The sequence below is a fragment of the Brassica oleracea genome, chromosome C5 (assembly GCF_000695525.1).
Source record: "Brassica oleracea var. oleracea cultivar TO1000 chromosome C5, BOL, whole genome shotgun sequence".
In the NCBI taxonomy this organism is placed as follows: domain Eukaryota; kingdom Viridiplantae; phylum Streptophyta; class Magnoliopsida; order Brassicales; family Brassicaceae; genus Brassica; species Brassica oleracea.
The window spans coordinates 2,479,627-2,496,590 of NC_027752.1; the positions used below are offsets into that span (position 1 = coordinate 2,479,627).

The 16,964-nt window shown below is 40.0% G+C and overlaps 4 protein-coding genes across 5 annotated transcripts; 1 reads left to right on the forward strand and 3 right to left on the reverse strand.

Moving 5' to 3' along the window:
• Window positions 1-152: 152 nt before the first annotated feature.
• Window positions 153-3,960, reverse strand: LOC106292474 (pentatricopeptide repeat-containing protein At1g06710, mitochondrial). 2 transcript variants are annotated; one of them, XM_013728068.1, is made up of 3 exons: window positions 989-3,960; window positions 425-754; window positions 153-331 (listed from the first exon to the last, which is right to left on the reverse strand). In XM_013728068.1, exons 1-2 carry the CDS (start codon window positions 3,926-3,928, stop codon window positions 719-721), a joined length of 2,976 nt encoding a protein of 991 aa, XP_013583522.1. In that variant the 5' UTR covers window positions 3,929-3,960; the 3' UTR covers window positions 153-331; window positions 425-718. The 2 variants fall into 2 exon arrangements, with proteins under 2 accessions (XP_013583522.1, XP_013583523.1); XM_013728069.1 differs by having other exon boundaries at window positions 425-850; window positions 911-3,960.
• Window positions 3,961-4,182: 222 nt separating this feature from the next.
• On the reverse strand, window positions 4,183-10,077 carry LOC106292473 (ribosome biogenesis protein bms1). Its single transcript, XM_013728067.1, has 17 exons — window positions 9,899-10,077; window positions 9,659-9,805; window positions 9,480-9,570; window positions 9,281-9,399; window positions 8,976-9,166; window positions 8,676-8,886; window positions 8,154-8,394; window positions 7,741-8,057; window positions 7,295-7,627; window positions 6,860-7,197; window positions 6,554-6,650; window positions 6,263-6,481; window positions 5,882-6,121; window positions 5,275-5,484; window positions 4,925-5,173; window positions 4,611-4,814; window positions 4,183-4,513 (listed from the first exon to the last, which is right to left on the reverse strand). Exons 1-17 carry the CDS (start codon window positions 10,028-10,030, stop codon window positions 4,352-4,354), a joined length of 3,501 nt encoding a protein of 1,166 aa, XP_013583521.1. The 5' UTR covers window positions 10,031-10,077; the 3' UTR covers window positions 4,183-4,351.
• A 166-nt stretch (window positions 10,078-10,243) lies between these two features.
• Window positions 10,244-12,978, forward strand: LOC106292478 (fructokinase-1). Its single transcript, XM_013728074.1, has 5 exons — window positions 10,244-10,752; window positions 10,832-11,082; window positions 11,596-11,887; window positions 11,974-12,126; window positions 12,239-12,978. The coding sequence occupies exons 1-5, from the start codon at window positions 10,378-10,380 to the stop codon at window positions 12,629-12,631; spliced, it is 1,464 nt and encodes a 487-aa protein (XP_013583528.1). The 5' UTR covers window positions 10,244-10,377; the 3' UTR covers window positions 12,632-12,978.
• A 358-nt stretch (window positions 12,979-13,336) lies between these two features.
• Window positions 13,337-14,425, reverse strand: LOC106292483 (histone H1.1). Its single transcript, XM_013728081.1, has 2 exons — window positions 14,142-14,425; window positions 13,337-14,063 (listed from the first exon to the last, which is right to left on the reverse strand). The coding sequence occupies exons 1-2, from the start codon at window positions 14,334-14,336 to the stop codon at window positions 13,512-13,514; spliced, it is 747 nt and encodes a 248-aa protein (XP_013583535.1). The 5' UTR covers window positions 14,337-14,425; the 3' UTR covers window positions 13,337-13,511.
• Between the last annotated feature and the right edge of the window lie 2,539 nt (window positions 14,426-16,964).

Sequence of the window (16,964 nt, forward strand, 5' to 3'; positions counted from 1 at the left end):
TCTTTATCATTTGAAAACTCATTATATTTAAATCCTTTTTTTTTTTTACTTATAAAGTTTCCAAATAAGAGATAAATCGAATTATATATATATAGGTAGGCAGGCTCACCAGAAAAAAAAAAAAAACAACGAATTTACAAAGTATCTCACTCTTGTTGCATTTTTGCATATAATGATTGCTCTTTACAATGTCATTTCTTTCAAAACTTTTGAAGTGAACTAACTACAGAGATAAACTAAAGGCACAATGATATGATGATGATTTTGTGACCCCATATTGCACCTTGAAAACTATACTTCCATGTTACCTCTGTATCGACTGTTGTCTTCTCTGGTAAAAAAAAAAAAAACAAACATTAAGGATGAATGCTTCAATCATAAAGCAGGAAATCTAAACATCTTACCAAGGTCAGGTCATGCTTACCTTAACGAAAGCATTGATGCTGTTGTAGTGTGTACAAAGGAGGTCAATCAACTTCACTGAGACCTTGTAACCATTACGAGTACAGATTTTCACACCCATGTACAAAGGAGAAGCTGCTGCATATAACACCATGCTCCTAGTGATCTTCCCGATACGTTAATCCATAGCTCCCAACCTTGATTAGGATGCTAAAACCTTGGAAATCTCAGGTTTTGACTAGGATGCTCAGAGCCATCTAACTGATCAAATCAGAATTAGACATCATGGATAATGAATCAATAAGCCTAAGACCCATCAGATACCATTATTTTCTTCTGTCCACTGAATTTCCTGCAAAATTGAGGCAATTTAGCAATGAGATACCATAAATAATTACCAATCTGCATTACAATGGAGGAGGAAAATACACAAACAGTATAAACTACTATCTGTAAATGCTTTTTCTTCCACTCATAGCCAGCTCTAATAAAATATACATAGATTCATGTGAACATTGCAAAGAAAAAAAGCTTGAGGAAACTATTACTACCCTTTTCAAATTCAATAGAGAGAAAGAGGACAAACCATATGTGATACGAAATCCAGAAGCAAAAGTGCTTCATTGATCTTCCTATTCCGGAAAAGTCCCTTGACAAGACTACAGAACGATTCCATATCCGGACTGACACCTTTCTTCGTCATCTCCGAGAACAACTGAAAAGCCTTGTCCACTTTATCAGCAACGCAAAGGCTTTCAATCAACATACTGTACGTGCTACCGTAGCTAACCAACGTGGGTGACAACGTTGCAACCTCCTCAAGAAGCGTAAGAGCCATCTCCAGCCTTTCACCTTTAATAAGATTATCAATCAGAAGCCTATATACAGAAACAAACGGGGCAGTATCATCCTTCGCTATCTCATCTAGAAGCCCAAGAGACTCTACAAACTCTTTACTGAATCCTTCAATGACTTTGCGGTATCCTGAAGCGTGTGTAGGCCAATGCGTCTGTTTCATTTCTTCTAAAAGCTTGTAAGCCACATCCAACATACCGTTTTCGCAACAATGACCAATCAAAACCCTATAAGTAACATAGTTTGGAGCAACACCTTTGGAACCCATTCTCTCTAAGAGCTCAAGGCATGTCTCTATCTTACCAATCACTCCAAACCCATCGATCAAAGCCGTATACGTCACAACGTTTGGCTGACATCCATTCTCTTCCATCACTTTCATAAGCTTATAAGCTTCATCAGTCTTACCAACCTTGCACAAGCCATCAATCATCTCGGTGTATATAACCACGTTAGGCTTACAGCTGTCAAGCATCTTCGACAAAACCTTCGAGACTAAATCTTGCCGCTTCATTTTGAAATAACGATCAATCAAAGAGCTGTAAGTATATATGGTCGCGGTGAATCCATGCTCAGACATCTCAGTTTTCACTTCTTGCGCTTCCTCTAGCTTCCCTACTTTACATAGTCCATCGATAAGAGCATCATACACAATCTCATTCGGCTCGCAACCTTCCATGGACATAGCTTCCAACAACTTACGAGCTTCCTCTACCCTATGCGACTTGCAGAAACCATCTACCAAAGCTCCGTACGTAACTACGTTTGGTCGCTCGCCATCGTGCTGCTCCGTGAAGTACATATCTACATCCGGAACATCTTTGCTCCCACACATTCTCTCGAAAATCCGGCAAGCTTTCTCCGTCTGTCCAGCTTTGCAATGCCCATCGATCAAGGCAGAGTACATAACGACGTTGGGGACACACCCTTCGGATATCATCACTTCAAACAGCTCATTCGCATAACCAACCTTATTAGCCTTAAGATAAGCATGGATAAGAGCAGTATACGTGACGACGTTAGGCTTACAACCAACGCTCCTCATCTCATCGAACCACTTGCGACCCTGTTCGATCAATCCAGCTTTGCAGAAACTATCTACCATGATGGTATACGTGTAGACATCGGCAACGAGGCCACGAGTTTTCATCTCTCCAAACAACAGAAACGCCATTTCCATTTTCGACGCGTTACATAAATAACCAAGGACTTTGGAATAGGTACTGTTATCAGGTACAAATCCTTTACCGATCATTTGGCGGATGACACTGAACGCCTTCTCATACTTGCCAGCATTACAAAGACACCTCGTGAACCTGCTTACGTTAATCTTATTAAGAACAACTCCAGCAGCAAGCATCTCAGTATAAGCTTTCTCAGCCAACTCCAAAAGATCAGAACTAAGCGAGTCTTCACCACCACCACAGATACTACCAATCAATATATTGTAGACAACATACCCTGGCCTGTGACCACACTGAACCATCTTTTTCAACAGTTTATACGCATACGAATGATCTCCCGTTGTGCAATAAGCATGCACAAGAGAATTAAAAACCTTGGGACTCGGATAACAACCTTCAATCATCATCATACTAAGCACCCTTTTACACCTCCCCAGCTGTTTTTTATTCAAGCATCCACACAGCAGAGTCGAATACGTCACCACATTCGGAAGACAGGAATCAGCTCTCATCCTATTCAAAAACTCCATCGCCTCTTCGAAAAGCGAAGCTTCGCACAGACCAGATATCAGTTTCGTGTAAAAGACTGCATCAGGCACAAACCTCTCAGCTTCCACCAACGCTAGAGCCTCCCTCCACTTCCCTACTTTACATAGAGAATAAGCAAAGCAACGAAGCGTAAACCCATCGATACTCACATTCGCAACCGACATCTCCCGATGAATTAAAGAAGCAGAGTCCAAACTACCAGCTTTCAAGAAAGCCTGGACCAAGCAGTTATAAGTAGATCTCGAAGGTCTGAAACTAAAATCCTTCAGCCTCCCTAGCTCCTCGAGAGCAACGCTGAAGGAGCCGTTCCTGCAGCGTCTCCTTATCAAGACGTTAAGAAACTCCCCCAGGGTCTCCTTGTCGTCTTCTCTGATCTGCTGGAGGAGCTCTTCAGGGACTTTTTCGTCATTATCAGTTACAATCAAGTCTACTAGAGCTTTGTAGACGGGTGGTGTGTGCTTGTAACCTATCTGCCTACCTGCCCAAATGAAGAAGCTGATAACAGCGGAAGGTTTTTCAATCAAACGCAGCGCTTCGATTACTAAGCTCTCGGTAAGTTTCTCTCTGAATTGCCTAAGAAGCTTCTGGGATTTGCTCCCGAACACGTCTTCGCTATTAGAAATAGTATCTGCAATGGCTATGGCATCAATGGAGGGTGGTGATTCAGTTGTGGGCTTTCGAGAGTCAGCAAGAGAATCAAGCAGAAAGGTGTAGTCTTTAGTGAAACCCACCACTTCCCGCGGCTCGTTAGGCGAGAAAGGTTCGTCGAATCCGTACATTTCATCGGGCGGAGGAGTGGAGATAAACCTAGAGGTGAGATAACGGCTACAGGTGGATACTGTGTCGAGAAGAGAACGATTAAGAGATGAATTGGTGGAGAATTGAATAAGAAGATGATGGGAACGAGAAAGAATGCATCTTACTACTGTTTTGTGCATCGCTATCGTACAAATTAGGGTTTAGAAGAGGATTCTGGGTTTATATGAGGAAGAAGAACGCAAAATTAATTATTTTTTAACGAGATAAATGTAAAAGAACTTGAGGTTTAGGGTGTAAGAGATTGAACCACCTGATAAATGTGAAAACTATAATTTCACTATTACCATTACCAACCTTGCTGCAAGTTTTCAATCTAAGCTAAGCTTAGTTTCTTATTTCTACATCAATGTTTCGAACTTTTTAACAGATGACATGAAAAAGCTGAATGAAACAGTGCAGGATCCGAGAAATTTAGTTGCAAGAGCTTGGTGATAAATAATAATTCAAAAGTTGCGAACGCAGAAGAAAGAATCTACGTTAAAACAAAACTTGGCATTGTCTGGTCTTAGCAACGATAATCAAAAGATGTATCATTATTGATTTTAATCTTGGCCTCTTTTCATCTTCTTCTTCTGTTTATCTTCAGTACGATACCTCTCACGTCTCCCCTCTCTGTTCCGTTTCTTAGATATTACCTCTTTCTTAGCCTTCTCTGCTTCGTATGCTTTCCTCTTCTCCTGCTCCTTTGCTTTCTTCTTAGTCACCTGCATTTTTATCCCCAGTTCAAAAGTCCATTGTTATTGATAAGACGAAAGAACACACAATCCAGCTTTTATGCATAGATGATAGTAAAAACATTACCTTGACTTTATGCATCAGCTTATAGTGCTGGACGACAGCATGAGCTTTTCTTTCTTCCGGCTCCATTACTACAGCTCTCCTAGCATCTAAATCTGGTCTTTTTCGCGCTGGTTTGTTTTTGGGTTTGGAAGCAAACGGTAACTCTGCTTGTAGTTTCTTTGGAATCACCAACGGATTGAACTTCTTTGTCTTCCTTTCGATTGGCTACAAACAAAAAATGTTAAACAAATGAGACCAAAAGTTGGAGAATCATCAACTTCCTCCTTGGGTTATCCTACACAATGTTAACGCATTTAATAGAGAGGCTTATTTACCTTGTAGAGTGAATCCTTATTCACTGGAATAGGAATGTTGTGCTCACTACGGAGTTCCCTAAACGTTTTCATCCCTGTCCAGATCTTATCGCGGGGCTGCAAGGCTGTAGTTAGAGGGTTGTAAAATTGTGGAACTTCCACTGGGGTCCAAGCCCTTAAGAAGACTATGTCGCTCATTTTTATTTGATCTTCAAAGGTACACCTTGCAATCCCTTCTTGGGCATTGTTATCGAGCATGTTTTTCCCAGCCTGACAAGAAAAAAGGAATGCTATTAGAGAACCAGAGAGCCAAGCTTTAAGCCAATGGGGGAAACTAGGAACTGCAACAACAAGATCAAAAGCATGCGTACCTTTTTAACTTGTCCTCTAATGCCACTAACTGTCCGGACAGATGAACCTTCAAATCGAGCTATTTCAAGGTCAGAAGTGAACATGTCTTTTATAAATGCAGTATTCTTCTTGATCTTGCACGGGTGCCCAACCAGCTTGATTTTCTTTGCAATATGGGTTTGGTGATTATACTCAAGTACGACCGAGGTTGCTGTTATCCTAAATCCTGTCTGAAGAACAACACCAAGAGAGCCACACTCAGTGGGAAAGTAATACAATATATCTTTACCCGAGCAATAAACCAATAAAGTTCCCCTTAATGACTAACAAATATTAGAGCCACTAATGGATGAAACACGGAGGTTTCACAATTTGATATGGTAGCAAATTTACATGAGAAAACAGTCATTTTAGCTTTTGTCAATTAACATGCAAGTTTCAATTTTCAACGAAAACTTAGTATATGCATATGCTAGTATTGACTATTGGTAAGTCCACCTTAAACTCACACTACCCATTACATGAAGATGCACTTCGCTTTAACAAATACGTCCATCACAAAATAACAATCACACTCCAAAGGTAACTTGGGACCAAAACTCTAATCAACACAGTGCATTTACATACCTGATTGCTTGACAAGTTTTGGAAAGCGACAAAGCCTGTGTTGGGTGGGACAAGAGGACCCCAGAACATAGCAAGGCAATGCATGTGTTCTGGAGTATACTTAAGCATTCGATGTCTGCCATTGCGATCTTCAATGGCGTATACAGGAATAGTCTGATAGCGTCTCCATCCAATAGATACAATAATGGGATCTCTTGTCTTTAGTACTTTCTTGTGCCACCTATGTTTCTTCAACCGGGCCTAAGGACAAAAACATATCATACAATAAGCAGTATTCAATATCAACTAGCTTTAAATAAGAAAAAAATGTTTCGTGATGAAATGAACTACTTAATTCAACTTTCTTCTAGGTCATAAAAGAGAAAATGGTCTCAGCCTTACCTGCATATATCCAGCACTATCCTCACCGAAACCAATACCTCCAATAAGAACTGGATGACACGGATCAAAGAAATCAACCATCTCATAAGGAACATTGTGAATCTCCAGCCGCAAGTATGTTCCAGTCCGGAATCCTTCTATCTCAATTCGAGTATCCTCGTCAAGATCATTGAGTTCCAGCAAATTCATCTGTTTTCTAATTTCAAGCTCCTCCTTCAACTGGGAAGCCAATAAAGTGAGTGAACAATACAGAATAAAAAAAATCTTTAGCAGGCAGGAACATTTACTTACTTTGTCAACGAATCCGGGTTCCTTGGCTTCACTATTACGGGGATTGATCCCATCACCATTATCATTGTCCTCATCCTCCAACTCCGATTTATCGCTTGTACAATGAAGTTAAGATTGAACAAAAATGGTAACTTCTCAATGTGCAAACTAAAACAGAAGCATAAAACCAGATATGACAAATAAAAGACATGCAGATGCAGTATATAAATTTTTGGCCTAGTACAGATATGAATGACGGCAAATGATATGGTGCTTAGAATAGTGCTTAGAATAGTTAAATGATGACATTCAAGTAAAAAAGGATATTGTGCATCAAACTTTGCTCGGAGAGCCAGCTTTTTAAGCCTACGCTCAGCTGCTTCAACATCTTCATTTGTACCAGACTCCATGTTCTCATGGTCATTATGCTTTTCTCCTGTCTCTAGATCCTCAAAATCCCCATAAAGTTCATCATCTTCTCCCTCATCGCCAGCAACTGAGTTTTTATTTCTCAGAGCAGCTTTTGACCAGTCACCAGTGGTAAAACGATCACGGATGTCCTCACAAACTTCTTTCTCTTTCCAATTCTTCAGGTTTCCATAATTTACAAATTTGGAACAATCCTCTGAGTTGACATGTCCCGCATCAAGTCCACCACCTAAGTTCTGGAAGTAGATGAAAAAAGAGCAGATAGTTCAAGTCAATTACATTCTAAGAATAAGAAATGATTACCAAACTTTGTATGGTCATGAATTGATAAACCTTGCTATGTTCTCCTTTTGGCTTAAAGAAGTCTTCATCATCACTAATTTCATTGTTCTCGTTTATCAAGGCAGTAGCTGATGATGCTGATGCACCATACACAATATGCATCAAGTTCGGGTTCTTCTTTCTGCCCTTTTCTTTTAAGGGTTCTTTCCATTTTGATATGTTACCAAGGACCTTATCTTCTGACTCCTCAACATCATCTTCATCTGAGTCCTGAGAATCGGAAACAGATTCATCTTCCCCATCTTCATCTTCATTTCCGTCAGATTCAGCACCTTCTGCTTCCTCATCATCATCATCATCATCATCACCATCTTCATCTGAGTCCTGCGTCATAACAAACGGTAAAGCTGGCAAGTTAGACATGAAGATGCTGTTTGAATAATAGAAGCATTACGAAAAATCAGATCAAGCAAAGAAATTTCAATTGCATCACTCACATCAACCTCATCCTTGAAGATAGCTTTCCTCCTCAGCCTTCCACCACGGAGCTCGGTTTTCTCCTTAATTTTACCGTCATTACTATCTACATCCATTTCATGATCATCAACATCATCATCAGACTGAGATTCCTCTGATGACTCAGCGTCAGAACCTTCCGGTGACGATTGCGCATCTGCCTCAAGTTTTCTTTCCGAGCTGGCACTAGTCTTTTTGCCAAATAAATTAATGAAAGTCTTCTCCAATTTCTCATCAACAGAATATTTTGTGTTCTGCAACGACTTCACCAAATCCTCACCAACATCCTTGCCCCTTCCTGCCAAGAGAAAAAATGTCATTCAAATCATTACTGAGATAAAGCATAAAGCGAGCAAAATGCAAGAATGCAAGATGCTGGAAAACCCTTAATTACCTTTATTAGCAGGTTCTCCATTTTCTTCATCAGTTTTAGAGTACTGAACAAGGTGATCATTTATGTTGATGTAAACAGCATCTTTGTCATACAAAAGATCTCCAATCCCGGACATAGGAGCATAGAAAAGCTTTTCTCTGTCCCTCAGCCCCTTTTTCTTGGCAGCTGAGGGTAAAGGACAAGGATCAGGTAAGGCAGTCACCCCAGCTAAACTATAGTCACCAACTCCAGCAATGTGAACCTGATAATCATAAGAACTTATATCAGATGCATGTTAAACATGAAAAGAAAGGTCCATTGCAAGGGTTAAGACAACATTTTCAGCATAACAGCAAACATTTACATCAAGAAGCAGAGTGTATACAAATTTATGCTACTACATTAATGAAGACCCAAAAAATGCTATCAAATCATCTCATTTCTTGGCCCAATTACAATTGATCTTTTACCCGGGATTTATTGAGGGTTTTGCCACAGAACTGCTAAGCACACAAAATAATAGAGAAACATCTGGTGCCATACCTTCATCCCTTTCTTCAAGTTACAACCACGAAGGTAACCATACAATGTGATATTCCTATCGCATTTCTTATCCATCTGAACTTTCTCGGGAGGGGTAACATCTTCCAGACGATCAGCCAACACATAAGGATGTGATGTTCTCCATGACAACGGATGAAACTTGATGACAGATATAAAGCGGGACAAGTTAAGAACTTCACGTTGTGAATACCTGAGAATAAAAGATACATCAAAGGTGAACCTCAAGAATTGCTTGTACATGTTATCCAAATTGGTGAAACTATAAATGTAGATACTTACTTCCCATGAATGAGACCAGATAAATAGAACAATTTAGCTCCATTATAAATCTCAGTCCAGAAACGATGCTTGAGACGTTGCTTTGTCTTCCTCAACTTCTTCACATCCTTGAACTTATCCAGATGAGTGAGGACTCCCATAACTTTAGGGAATCCATGCACTTGCATAATATTTAGGAACTCAAAGGTTTCCTGCGAATCAAACAGATTAAAAGACAGTTTACTTACCACATTATCTAGGCCAGAGAAAGGTCAAGCTTCATGAAGCACATTATATTAACAAAAGAATAGTCAGTGGTATCTCACCATCTCGAAACCATAACTCCCGTCTATGAGAAGTATAGCTAGATCAGCAACCTTGGCACAATCAATCATCCCATTGATATCATTAGGACACTCCACAAACTGTATCCGTTTCTTCTTACCTAAAATACATGACCAGCCAAACATGAGAAGAAGAATAAAACCATACCCTAAAAATTAAAAGAACAAATGTAGCACAAACCTTGAACAATGGTAATAGGTCCTCGAACCTCGGGCACATTCTGGTGCGTAAAATGCTTAACAAGGGACTTAATCACTAAAGACTTTCCAACCTACAGTAAACAGATACCATCAACACATCTGCAGGAAATAAAAAAAAAAAAAAACTTAATCAAAGAGTGTTTATAAGAAACACAGTACCCCTGGGGGCCCTTGAACAACGACGACGAAAGGAGGAGGTTCTCCATAAGTACGATCAGCAGTCGGAAGATGAATCCGCCGCTGCTCCTTCTCCACAGCGCGAATCTTCAAACGCTTCGCCTTAACAACCGACCTAACGCTAAACGCCTGCAGATTCAAAAGTAAAACTTAGCTCTTCCGTAAACATAGATTATCGAATTCGAAGATATATTGACATGAGACGAGCTGAGAGGAACTCACTCTAGGGTTTGGCTGCTTGTTATCCGCGACGCCGCGCTTCTTCTTGTCAATCTCAGATTTCTTCCGCATCGTAGGACCCGATTTGCGCATCCTGTGAGACTTCTGCGACGACATCAAATCGTCGGCGGCCATGGCGTAGGTTGGGAAGAAGATGAAGTGAGGTTTTTGGTAAAGAACCAAAACCCTCGTCTATAAACCTGGTTTTATATATTAATCATAGAAGCGGTTCAACCGAACAAACCGGATTATCCTAATTTTATATCGGTTTAATTTGGCGTTCTACATTCATACCGGTTTGGTTTAATTAACATTCTATACATTCCGGTTCGGTTTAATTTGATACCAGTGAAGCCTTCTCTCTCGGACCTTTCTCATCAGCCAATTTCAAGATTGAAGACGAGAGAGAGAGAGAGCTTGAAGGAGGAGGACGAAGCATTCCAAAAAAAGAATCTCTCTTTCGTCTTCCCGAGCTCGTCTGAATGAATCATCACGCGCTTGCCCTCAAATTCCACTCCTTCTCTCCTCAGTATGCGTTATCCCTCTCCAATTTCACCCTCCACAGCCCTAATCCTCTCCAATTTCGAGTTCCGAATGTGAGCAGCAGCCCCGTATCTCTCCGATCCCGGAGCAGCGCCGCCGATTTATCCCCCGTAAGATACACGGATGTCTCCTCCTCCTCCATCGGCTCGGTCGGGGGGACCGGAGGCGTGGTGGTGGCGGAGAAACCTATCGATGTCGCAACTCTGGGTAATCTCTGCGTCGACATTGTTCTCAGTGTTGACGAATTGCCCCCGAATTCTCGCGGAGAACGCAAGGCGCTCATGGACGAGCTCTCTCTTTCTCCCCCAGATAAGGTTTGGTGATAAAGTGAAACACTTTGTGTTTGTTCTTGTGTGTTATTAGTGAAGGTTTTTGTTTTGTTTTTGGTTATAGAAATATTGGGAAGCAGGTGGGAACTGTAACATGGCTATAGCAGCTGCTAGGCTGGGGCTTCGGTGTGTTGCTATCGGTCACGTGGGGGATGAGATATACGGAGAGTTTCTTCTAGATGTGCTTCATGAAGAGGGGATAGGTACGGTTGCGTTGGATGGAGTAGCAGCAAATGCCAAAGACGCCACCTCGTTCTGTGAAACTCTTATTTGCTGGGTTCTTGTGGATCCTCTCCAGAGGCATGGGTTTTGCAGGTAACTGCTTTAACTGAATATGCCTCTCATGAAAACTCGAATGTTCGTTCTTTGGTTGTAGTGGTTTGTGTGGGACGACAGTGTCTAATAATAGATAATGAATGCATAAACCTGCCATCTAGAATAGGAGATAGAGCTCTTTTGTAATGAATGCTGCAGACTAATCAGATTGTTTTTTGTTATCGGAAAGCCATATTCTACTCGCTTATAGTTTTTCTTAATGCCTATGCATAAGAACGTATGGCTTTCTTGTTTAGACATCTCGTTTCTCTTAGAGATACAAACTCTAGTGGGGTGATCATGTCATACTTGCTTATGCTTCCAGTATGATTCCATTTTTCCTGAATTCTTCTACTAGAGTCTGTTTTTATTCCTTTTCTTATCTCTGTATGTGAATCGAAATCTTGGAGGTGATTTCATTGAACTTACTCCCTAATACTGTTTATTTCTTTCAAGTACCTGGATTTTGTTACCAGGGGTACTTATGTCTGTGGTTGTTTCTCTTTTTTTTAGTCGAGCCGACTTCAAGGAGGAACCTGCTTTTAGTTGGATAACTGACCTATCTGATGAAGTAAAGATGGCAATCAGGCAGTCAAAAGTTATTTTCTGCAATGGTTATGACTTTGACGATTTCAGCCCTAGCTTTATAATGTCAACCGTAGACTACGCTACCAAAGTTGGGACAGCTATCTTCTTTGATCCTGGACCACGGGGAAAGAGTCTTTCCAAGGGAACTCCTGATGAGCGCAGAGCACTTTCTCATTTCTTTAGAATGAGTGATGTTCTTCTACTAACTTCTGAGGAGGTACAGTGCTTCTGTGATTACAATATGGTGATTAGTATAAGTTAAACTGATCAAGTTATTGCTGACATGTTTAATGAATTGCTCAGGCCGAGTCTCTAACTGGCATCAAGAACCCTGTAAAAGCAGGACAAGAAATTCTGAGAAATGGGAAGGGAACAAAGTGGGTGATTGTAAAAATGGGCCCAAAAGGTTCAGTTCTAGTGACCAAATCCAGTGTCTCAGTGGCACCTGCGTTTAAGGTACCTGCTTACAAAACATCTAATCTCTCATATTCACATCAAGTTTATATGTATCATAGTCATAGAGTAAGTTTATGTAATGTTCTTAATCTTTCTACAATCATATGATCAGGTGGAGGTGGTTGATACTGTTGGATGTGGAGATAGTTTTGTGGCTGCGATTGCATTGGGCTATATACGCGACATGCCGCTTGTTAACACCTTGACGATTGCAAACGCGGTTGGAGCAGCAACTGCAATGGGGTGTGGAGCAGGTAGAAACGTTGCAAAAAGGCATCACGTGGTGGATCTCATAAAGGCGTCGAAACTCAACGATGAAGAAAGCTTGTTAAAAGAACTACTCACCGAAAACCCGGAAACTCCTAAAGTCAATCTTCTTTCAAAAGGGATGAGAAAGGAGGGAAGCAACAAGCAGCAGATAGAAATCATCTCTATGGAAAAAGTGGTTTCTGAGTTGCTTCCAGAGCTTGAACTTGGGAGGTGTTGTGTAAAGGCTTCGTCTTGATGCATTTGAAACATTGATCGCTCACAAGATTCGCGGGGAAACTTGTAATAAAGAAGTGGAGAACCTTTTCAGCTGACTGGATGAAGAAATCTTGGGTAATTGATTGTTTGGCTATTTTTGTGTGGGAACAACCCTCAAGGAAGATATGAAAGTGAAGTTGATCTTCTTGCAACAGAAAGAGGATAATAGTTCATCATCATAAAGAGAAGTTTGGTATATTTTTTTGATGTTTGTTTTCTGTTATTGTGTAACGTCTGTTAAAATGACATTGTTGGTCGGTATTTTGTAGGAATTTGAATGTTACATATTCAGGAAATCAGACGAACAGAAAACAAAGTTGTTCAAGAGTTTTATTTCTATTTTAAGTATTTTTTTCATAATTTCATCCAGTAGCGTTGAAGGAATGAAACCCAGCATCTCTAAAGGATTAATGTGATTGGGACTAATCGATCTCAGCTATTTTTAGTAACGTGTGACTGAGTTAAATGGTGGTAAGGAAGCCAGATTCAGCAATCTAGCCGCAGGAAACAGAAATAGATGGAGCTTCACCGCTGCTAGTGACTGGCTTTGAACGAAGGAAGGGATGTGATAATGGATGGGGACATTCTCATGGGTATATACCTTTTGTGGTGCAGACAATAACAATCGCTAGGAACGTGCACCGTAACCATTCTCATGAGTTTGATTATCGTACCAATGATGAAATGAAACAGCTTTGAAAGGGACTTAGCTATTATATATGATTTAAGGGATGGTCCAAGTAACCATGGATTACAAGAACATCACAGCAAAAACAAAGAAGAAAGATGGAATTATACAAACACTACCCAACTACCAGAGATAGAGAAAGCTACAACCATGTACCACTAAAACCCTAGATTCACTTCATCCCCCTCTTCGAAGCCCTCTTCGCTGGAGACTTAACCGTCTTCGGCTTCACAGCCTTCTTCACTGGAGTCTTCTTCTTCGTAACCACCTTAGAACTAGCCTTCTTCTTAGCACCAGCAGCAGCCTTTTTCCCCGGAGATGTCACCGTCGACGTTTTAGCCGCCTTAGCCTTGGGCTTCGCAGCAGCAGCCGCTTTCCTCTTGGACGCAGCAGTTGCCTTGGGTTTAACCGCCGCGGATTTCTTCGCTACCTTCGACTTCGCAGCTGCTGCGGTGGTAACCTTCTTCCCCTTCGCCGCTGCGGCAGCAGGTTTCTTCTTCTCCGTAACCGCCTTGGGAGACGATGACGGCTTTGCAGACGGAATCTTAAACGAGGCTTTAACCTTCACGAGCTTCTCGGAAGCAACGAGCCTCTTGAGATTGAGAAGCAGGAGCTTCCTGAACGAAGGCGAGAGCACCTTGTGCTTCTCCTCGATGAACTTCTGAATCGCGTACTGGCTAGATCCAGTTCTCTCCTTCAACGATACGATCGCATCCTTGATCATCTGAATCGCAACAACAGTATAATCAATATCACAATCTCACAATCGATTAACACGAAAGCTAGATCTGAGTCTCGTTACCTCTTCGTAAGTAGGATGAGTCGAAACAGACTTCTTCTTCGCAGCCGCAGCAGCAGGCTTCTTCTTCGCCTTAGCCTTCGCCTTCACTTCCTTAGCTTTCTTCGCCTTGCCTCCCTTCGCAGCAGGCTCCGTCGCCGTCGCGTTGGTTACGTCCATAGGAGGGATGTTCTCTTGATCAACCGCTGGACTCGTCATCGGGAAGTTGATTTTGATTGCTAGTAACCGTAAATGTAAAGCTTCAGAGAGGATGAGAAGTTACTATGAGAAATGGTGATATGATCATTTCATCGGAAACGGTTCGATTTATATAGTTAGATGTGTGTTAGACGGCAATGTCGTATCTCTCTTCTGATTGGTTGAAACAATGACTACGCGGATCGCTACTCTTTTTACAAAGTTTGAATGCTAACCGTTGGATCTTTATTTATCAACGGCGCAGAATGGATGACTTTCGATGTCAGTGGATGTGGATTTTAGATGCTTTAGGCATGTTTGTTGTGCTTTTAGGCTCGATTGATTTGATCGTAACTATTGATATACTTGATGAAATTCGTTTTTGTTTTTTGCATTGTGTAGAACAATCTGTGAGCTTTCTTTTGATTATCTAATTGTGTCGAAAGGGTTATTCTGTAGTGAGAAAATCGGATTTAAAGAGAAATGTGTCATTAGTATTGTTTTTTTTTGGTTGTGTTATAGTAAATTTGGTTTTTGGAATATTGTTGAAGAGAGGTTCGTAGAAAAAGTGCGTTAATCCAAAACCAGACAAGCCAAGGAGCGAATCGAACCATGTATCCAGAAAGTTTGGTTACTTCACGATGCAAAATCACATGACTGGTTACTAATCAAGATGACAATCTTCTAGAATATGCTGCACACCGCGTGTTGATATGTGTGTTAGACTTTTGTTAAACACGGTCAGAGGGTCAAATCGTTTCGTATATTGTGATATACTTTTAACCATATGATCAACTCATTTTAGTAAACATAAGCATGGACGTATATTGTGATATACTTCTAACCATATGATCAACTCATTTTAGTAAACATAAGCATGGACGTCCATTCGTATGTCCATTCGTACTACAATCTTTGGATTTCCATTCGTACTACAATCATATAAGAATTTCGATAATAAGTAATAATTAAGCTTATTACAAGATTTTATCAATACACGACATTCATATTATATGCATTTGGAGTTTCTAATTGACCGCACGTATTTTGATCGCTGTGTTCTTACTCCGAGATTAGATATGCATCTGATTTATTCTCTTTAATGGGTTCTAATTTCTAGATAACCACATGAATATACAGTCCATCCAGATTGTATATGAAGCTCATGTAGAGACATCAGACAAGGTTGCACAAAAAAAAATTGATGAACAAACCCTAAACCCTACTCCATTTCTTAGTCTTTATTCGATGTTTGGTAAACATATTTTTTTACGATAAGGGTCCACTATTTTACATTAGAGGCCACAAAGGTAAGTTTTTCATTTCACTGGGTCATTCGCATATGGCTTATCATTTTTTGGATATTTGTTTTTGTAAAATTTTGTATTTTACCCAAAAAAAACTAGGGCTGGGCAAATAAACTGAACCCGAAAATCCGAACCGAACCCTATCTGATAAAAATGAATTCGAACCGATCCGAACCCGACATAAATACCGAATGGATCATGTTTTTTGGTATTTTGGGTTATGGGTATTATCCGAACCGAACCCGGACCTAAATGGATATCCAATAGAACCGAAACCTTTAAAATCACAAAAAGAACTTCTACCAAATATGATCTTAATTCTTAATATATATCCAAAATACTTTAAGATATTATCGAACTTCTAAAATAATTATATGTCACATGAAGGTTGATGGTAGAATGTGGCGGTTGAAGCTTGAAGTGTTTAGATTTTGGTTTTGTTTTCATTGAATAATGTTTCTCATTTCATGAGAAATTAGTTTTTGTTTTATGATTTCATTTATCTAGTTTTCTTTCTATCACTAACTATGTTTATCTTTCGCTTGATTTTGAATGATCACGTTTCTTGTTTTTACTTATTTTTGAATCGATTTTACTTATGTTTTGGCTATTAAAATATGTACAAGTCATGTATTTTAAATCCGAATAACCGATTTCATTTATGTTTTAGTTACAAAATATGTACAAATCAGATATATTTAAACCGAAGAACCGATTGGGACCCGAACCCGAAAGTACAATGGGTTATACCGGTTCTTTGAAGATTTACTAACCCCACCCGAACTCGATAGAACCCGAACCGGTCCCGTACCGATCTTTTATATAACCCGAATGGGGTTGATTTTGATAAACCCGAAAAACCAAAACCCTAATGGATAAAACCGAAACTCGATTGGGACCCCGAGTGGCCATGCCTAAAAAAAACGACGCACCATTATTAATATGGGTTAATTTGCCAAATAGCTAAATTCTGAACCATAATTAAGTATATAGCATTGATTTTGACATAACTAAATCTATAACATTTGACACAAGATTCATCCGGTTATACCATTTTAATTTATAAATAACCGGTGAGCTGAGAAAAAAGAAGAAATGACATCGTCACTTACATACATGGCTATAAATAAAGCAACGGTGGTCACTATTCAATCACACAAAGAGTTTGAACGATATCACACAATTATATACTGGTCTTGTAGAGTTAATGGTGGCGTATGTGAAGTTTTATAGATGCAAACATAATTTACAGAGAAGGAGAAGAAATCACGACGGAGACACTACCGATAACGTTAGTTTCAATGTATAAAAAACAGTTTTTTTTTTTTTTTTGGCAAAATAT

Excerpts from the sequence above, each read along its gene's own strand:
- LOC106292474 (XM_013728068.1), bottom strand. The coding sequence starts at position 3,928 with ATGCACAAAACAGTAGTAAGATGCATTCTTTCTCGTTCCCATCATCTT. Across the intron at positions 755-988 it reads TGGATTTCGTATCACATATG|GAAATTCAGTGGACAGAAGA; the intron begins GTTTGTCCTCTT and ends TCAATTTTGCAG.
- LOC106292473 (XM_013728067.1), bottom strand. The coding sequence starts at position 10,030 with ATGGCCGCCGACGATTTGATGTCGTCGCAGAAGTCTCACAGGATGCGC. Across the intron at positions 9,806-9,898 it reads ACAAGCAGCCAAACCCTAGA|GCGTTTAGCGTTAGGTCGGT; the intron begins GTGAGTTCCTCT and ends TTGAATCTGCAG. Across the intron at positions 6,482-6,553 it reads AACCCGGATTCGTTGACAAA|TTGAAGGAGGAGCTTGAAAT; the intron begins GTAAGTAAATGT and ends TTGGCTTCCCAG.
- LOC106292478 (XM_013728074.1), top strand. The coding sequence starts at position 10,378 with ATGAATCATCACGCGCTTGCCCTCAAATTCCACTCCTTCTCTCCTCAG. Across the intron at positions 11,083-11,595 it reads CAGAGGCATGGGTTTTGCAG|TCGAGCCGACTTCAAGGAGG; the intron begins GTAACTGCTTTA and ends TCTTTTTTTTAG. Across the intron at positions 12,127-12,238 it reads CAGTGGCACCTGCGTTTAAG|GTGGAGGTGGTTGATACTGT; the intron begins GTACCTGCTTAC and ends TCATATGATCAG.
- LOC106292483 (XM_013728081.1), bottom strand. The coding sequence starts at position 14,336 with ATGACGAGTCCAGCGGTTGATCAAGAGAACATCCCTCCTATGGACGTA. Across the intron at positions 14,064-14,141 it reads CTCATCCTACTTACGAAGAG|ATGATCAAGGATGCGATCGT; the intron begins GTAACGAGACTC and ends GTTGCGATTCAG.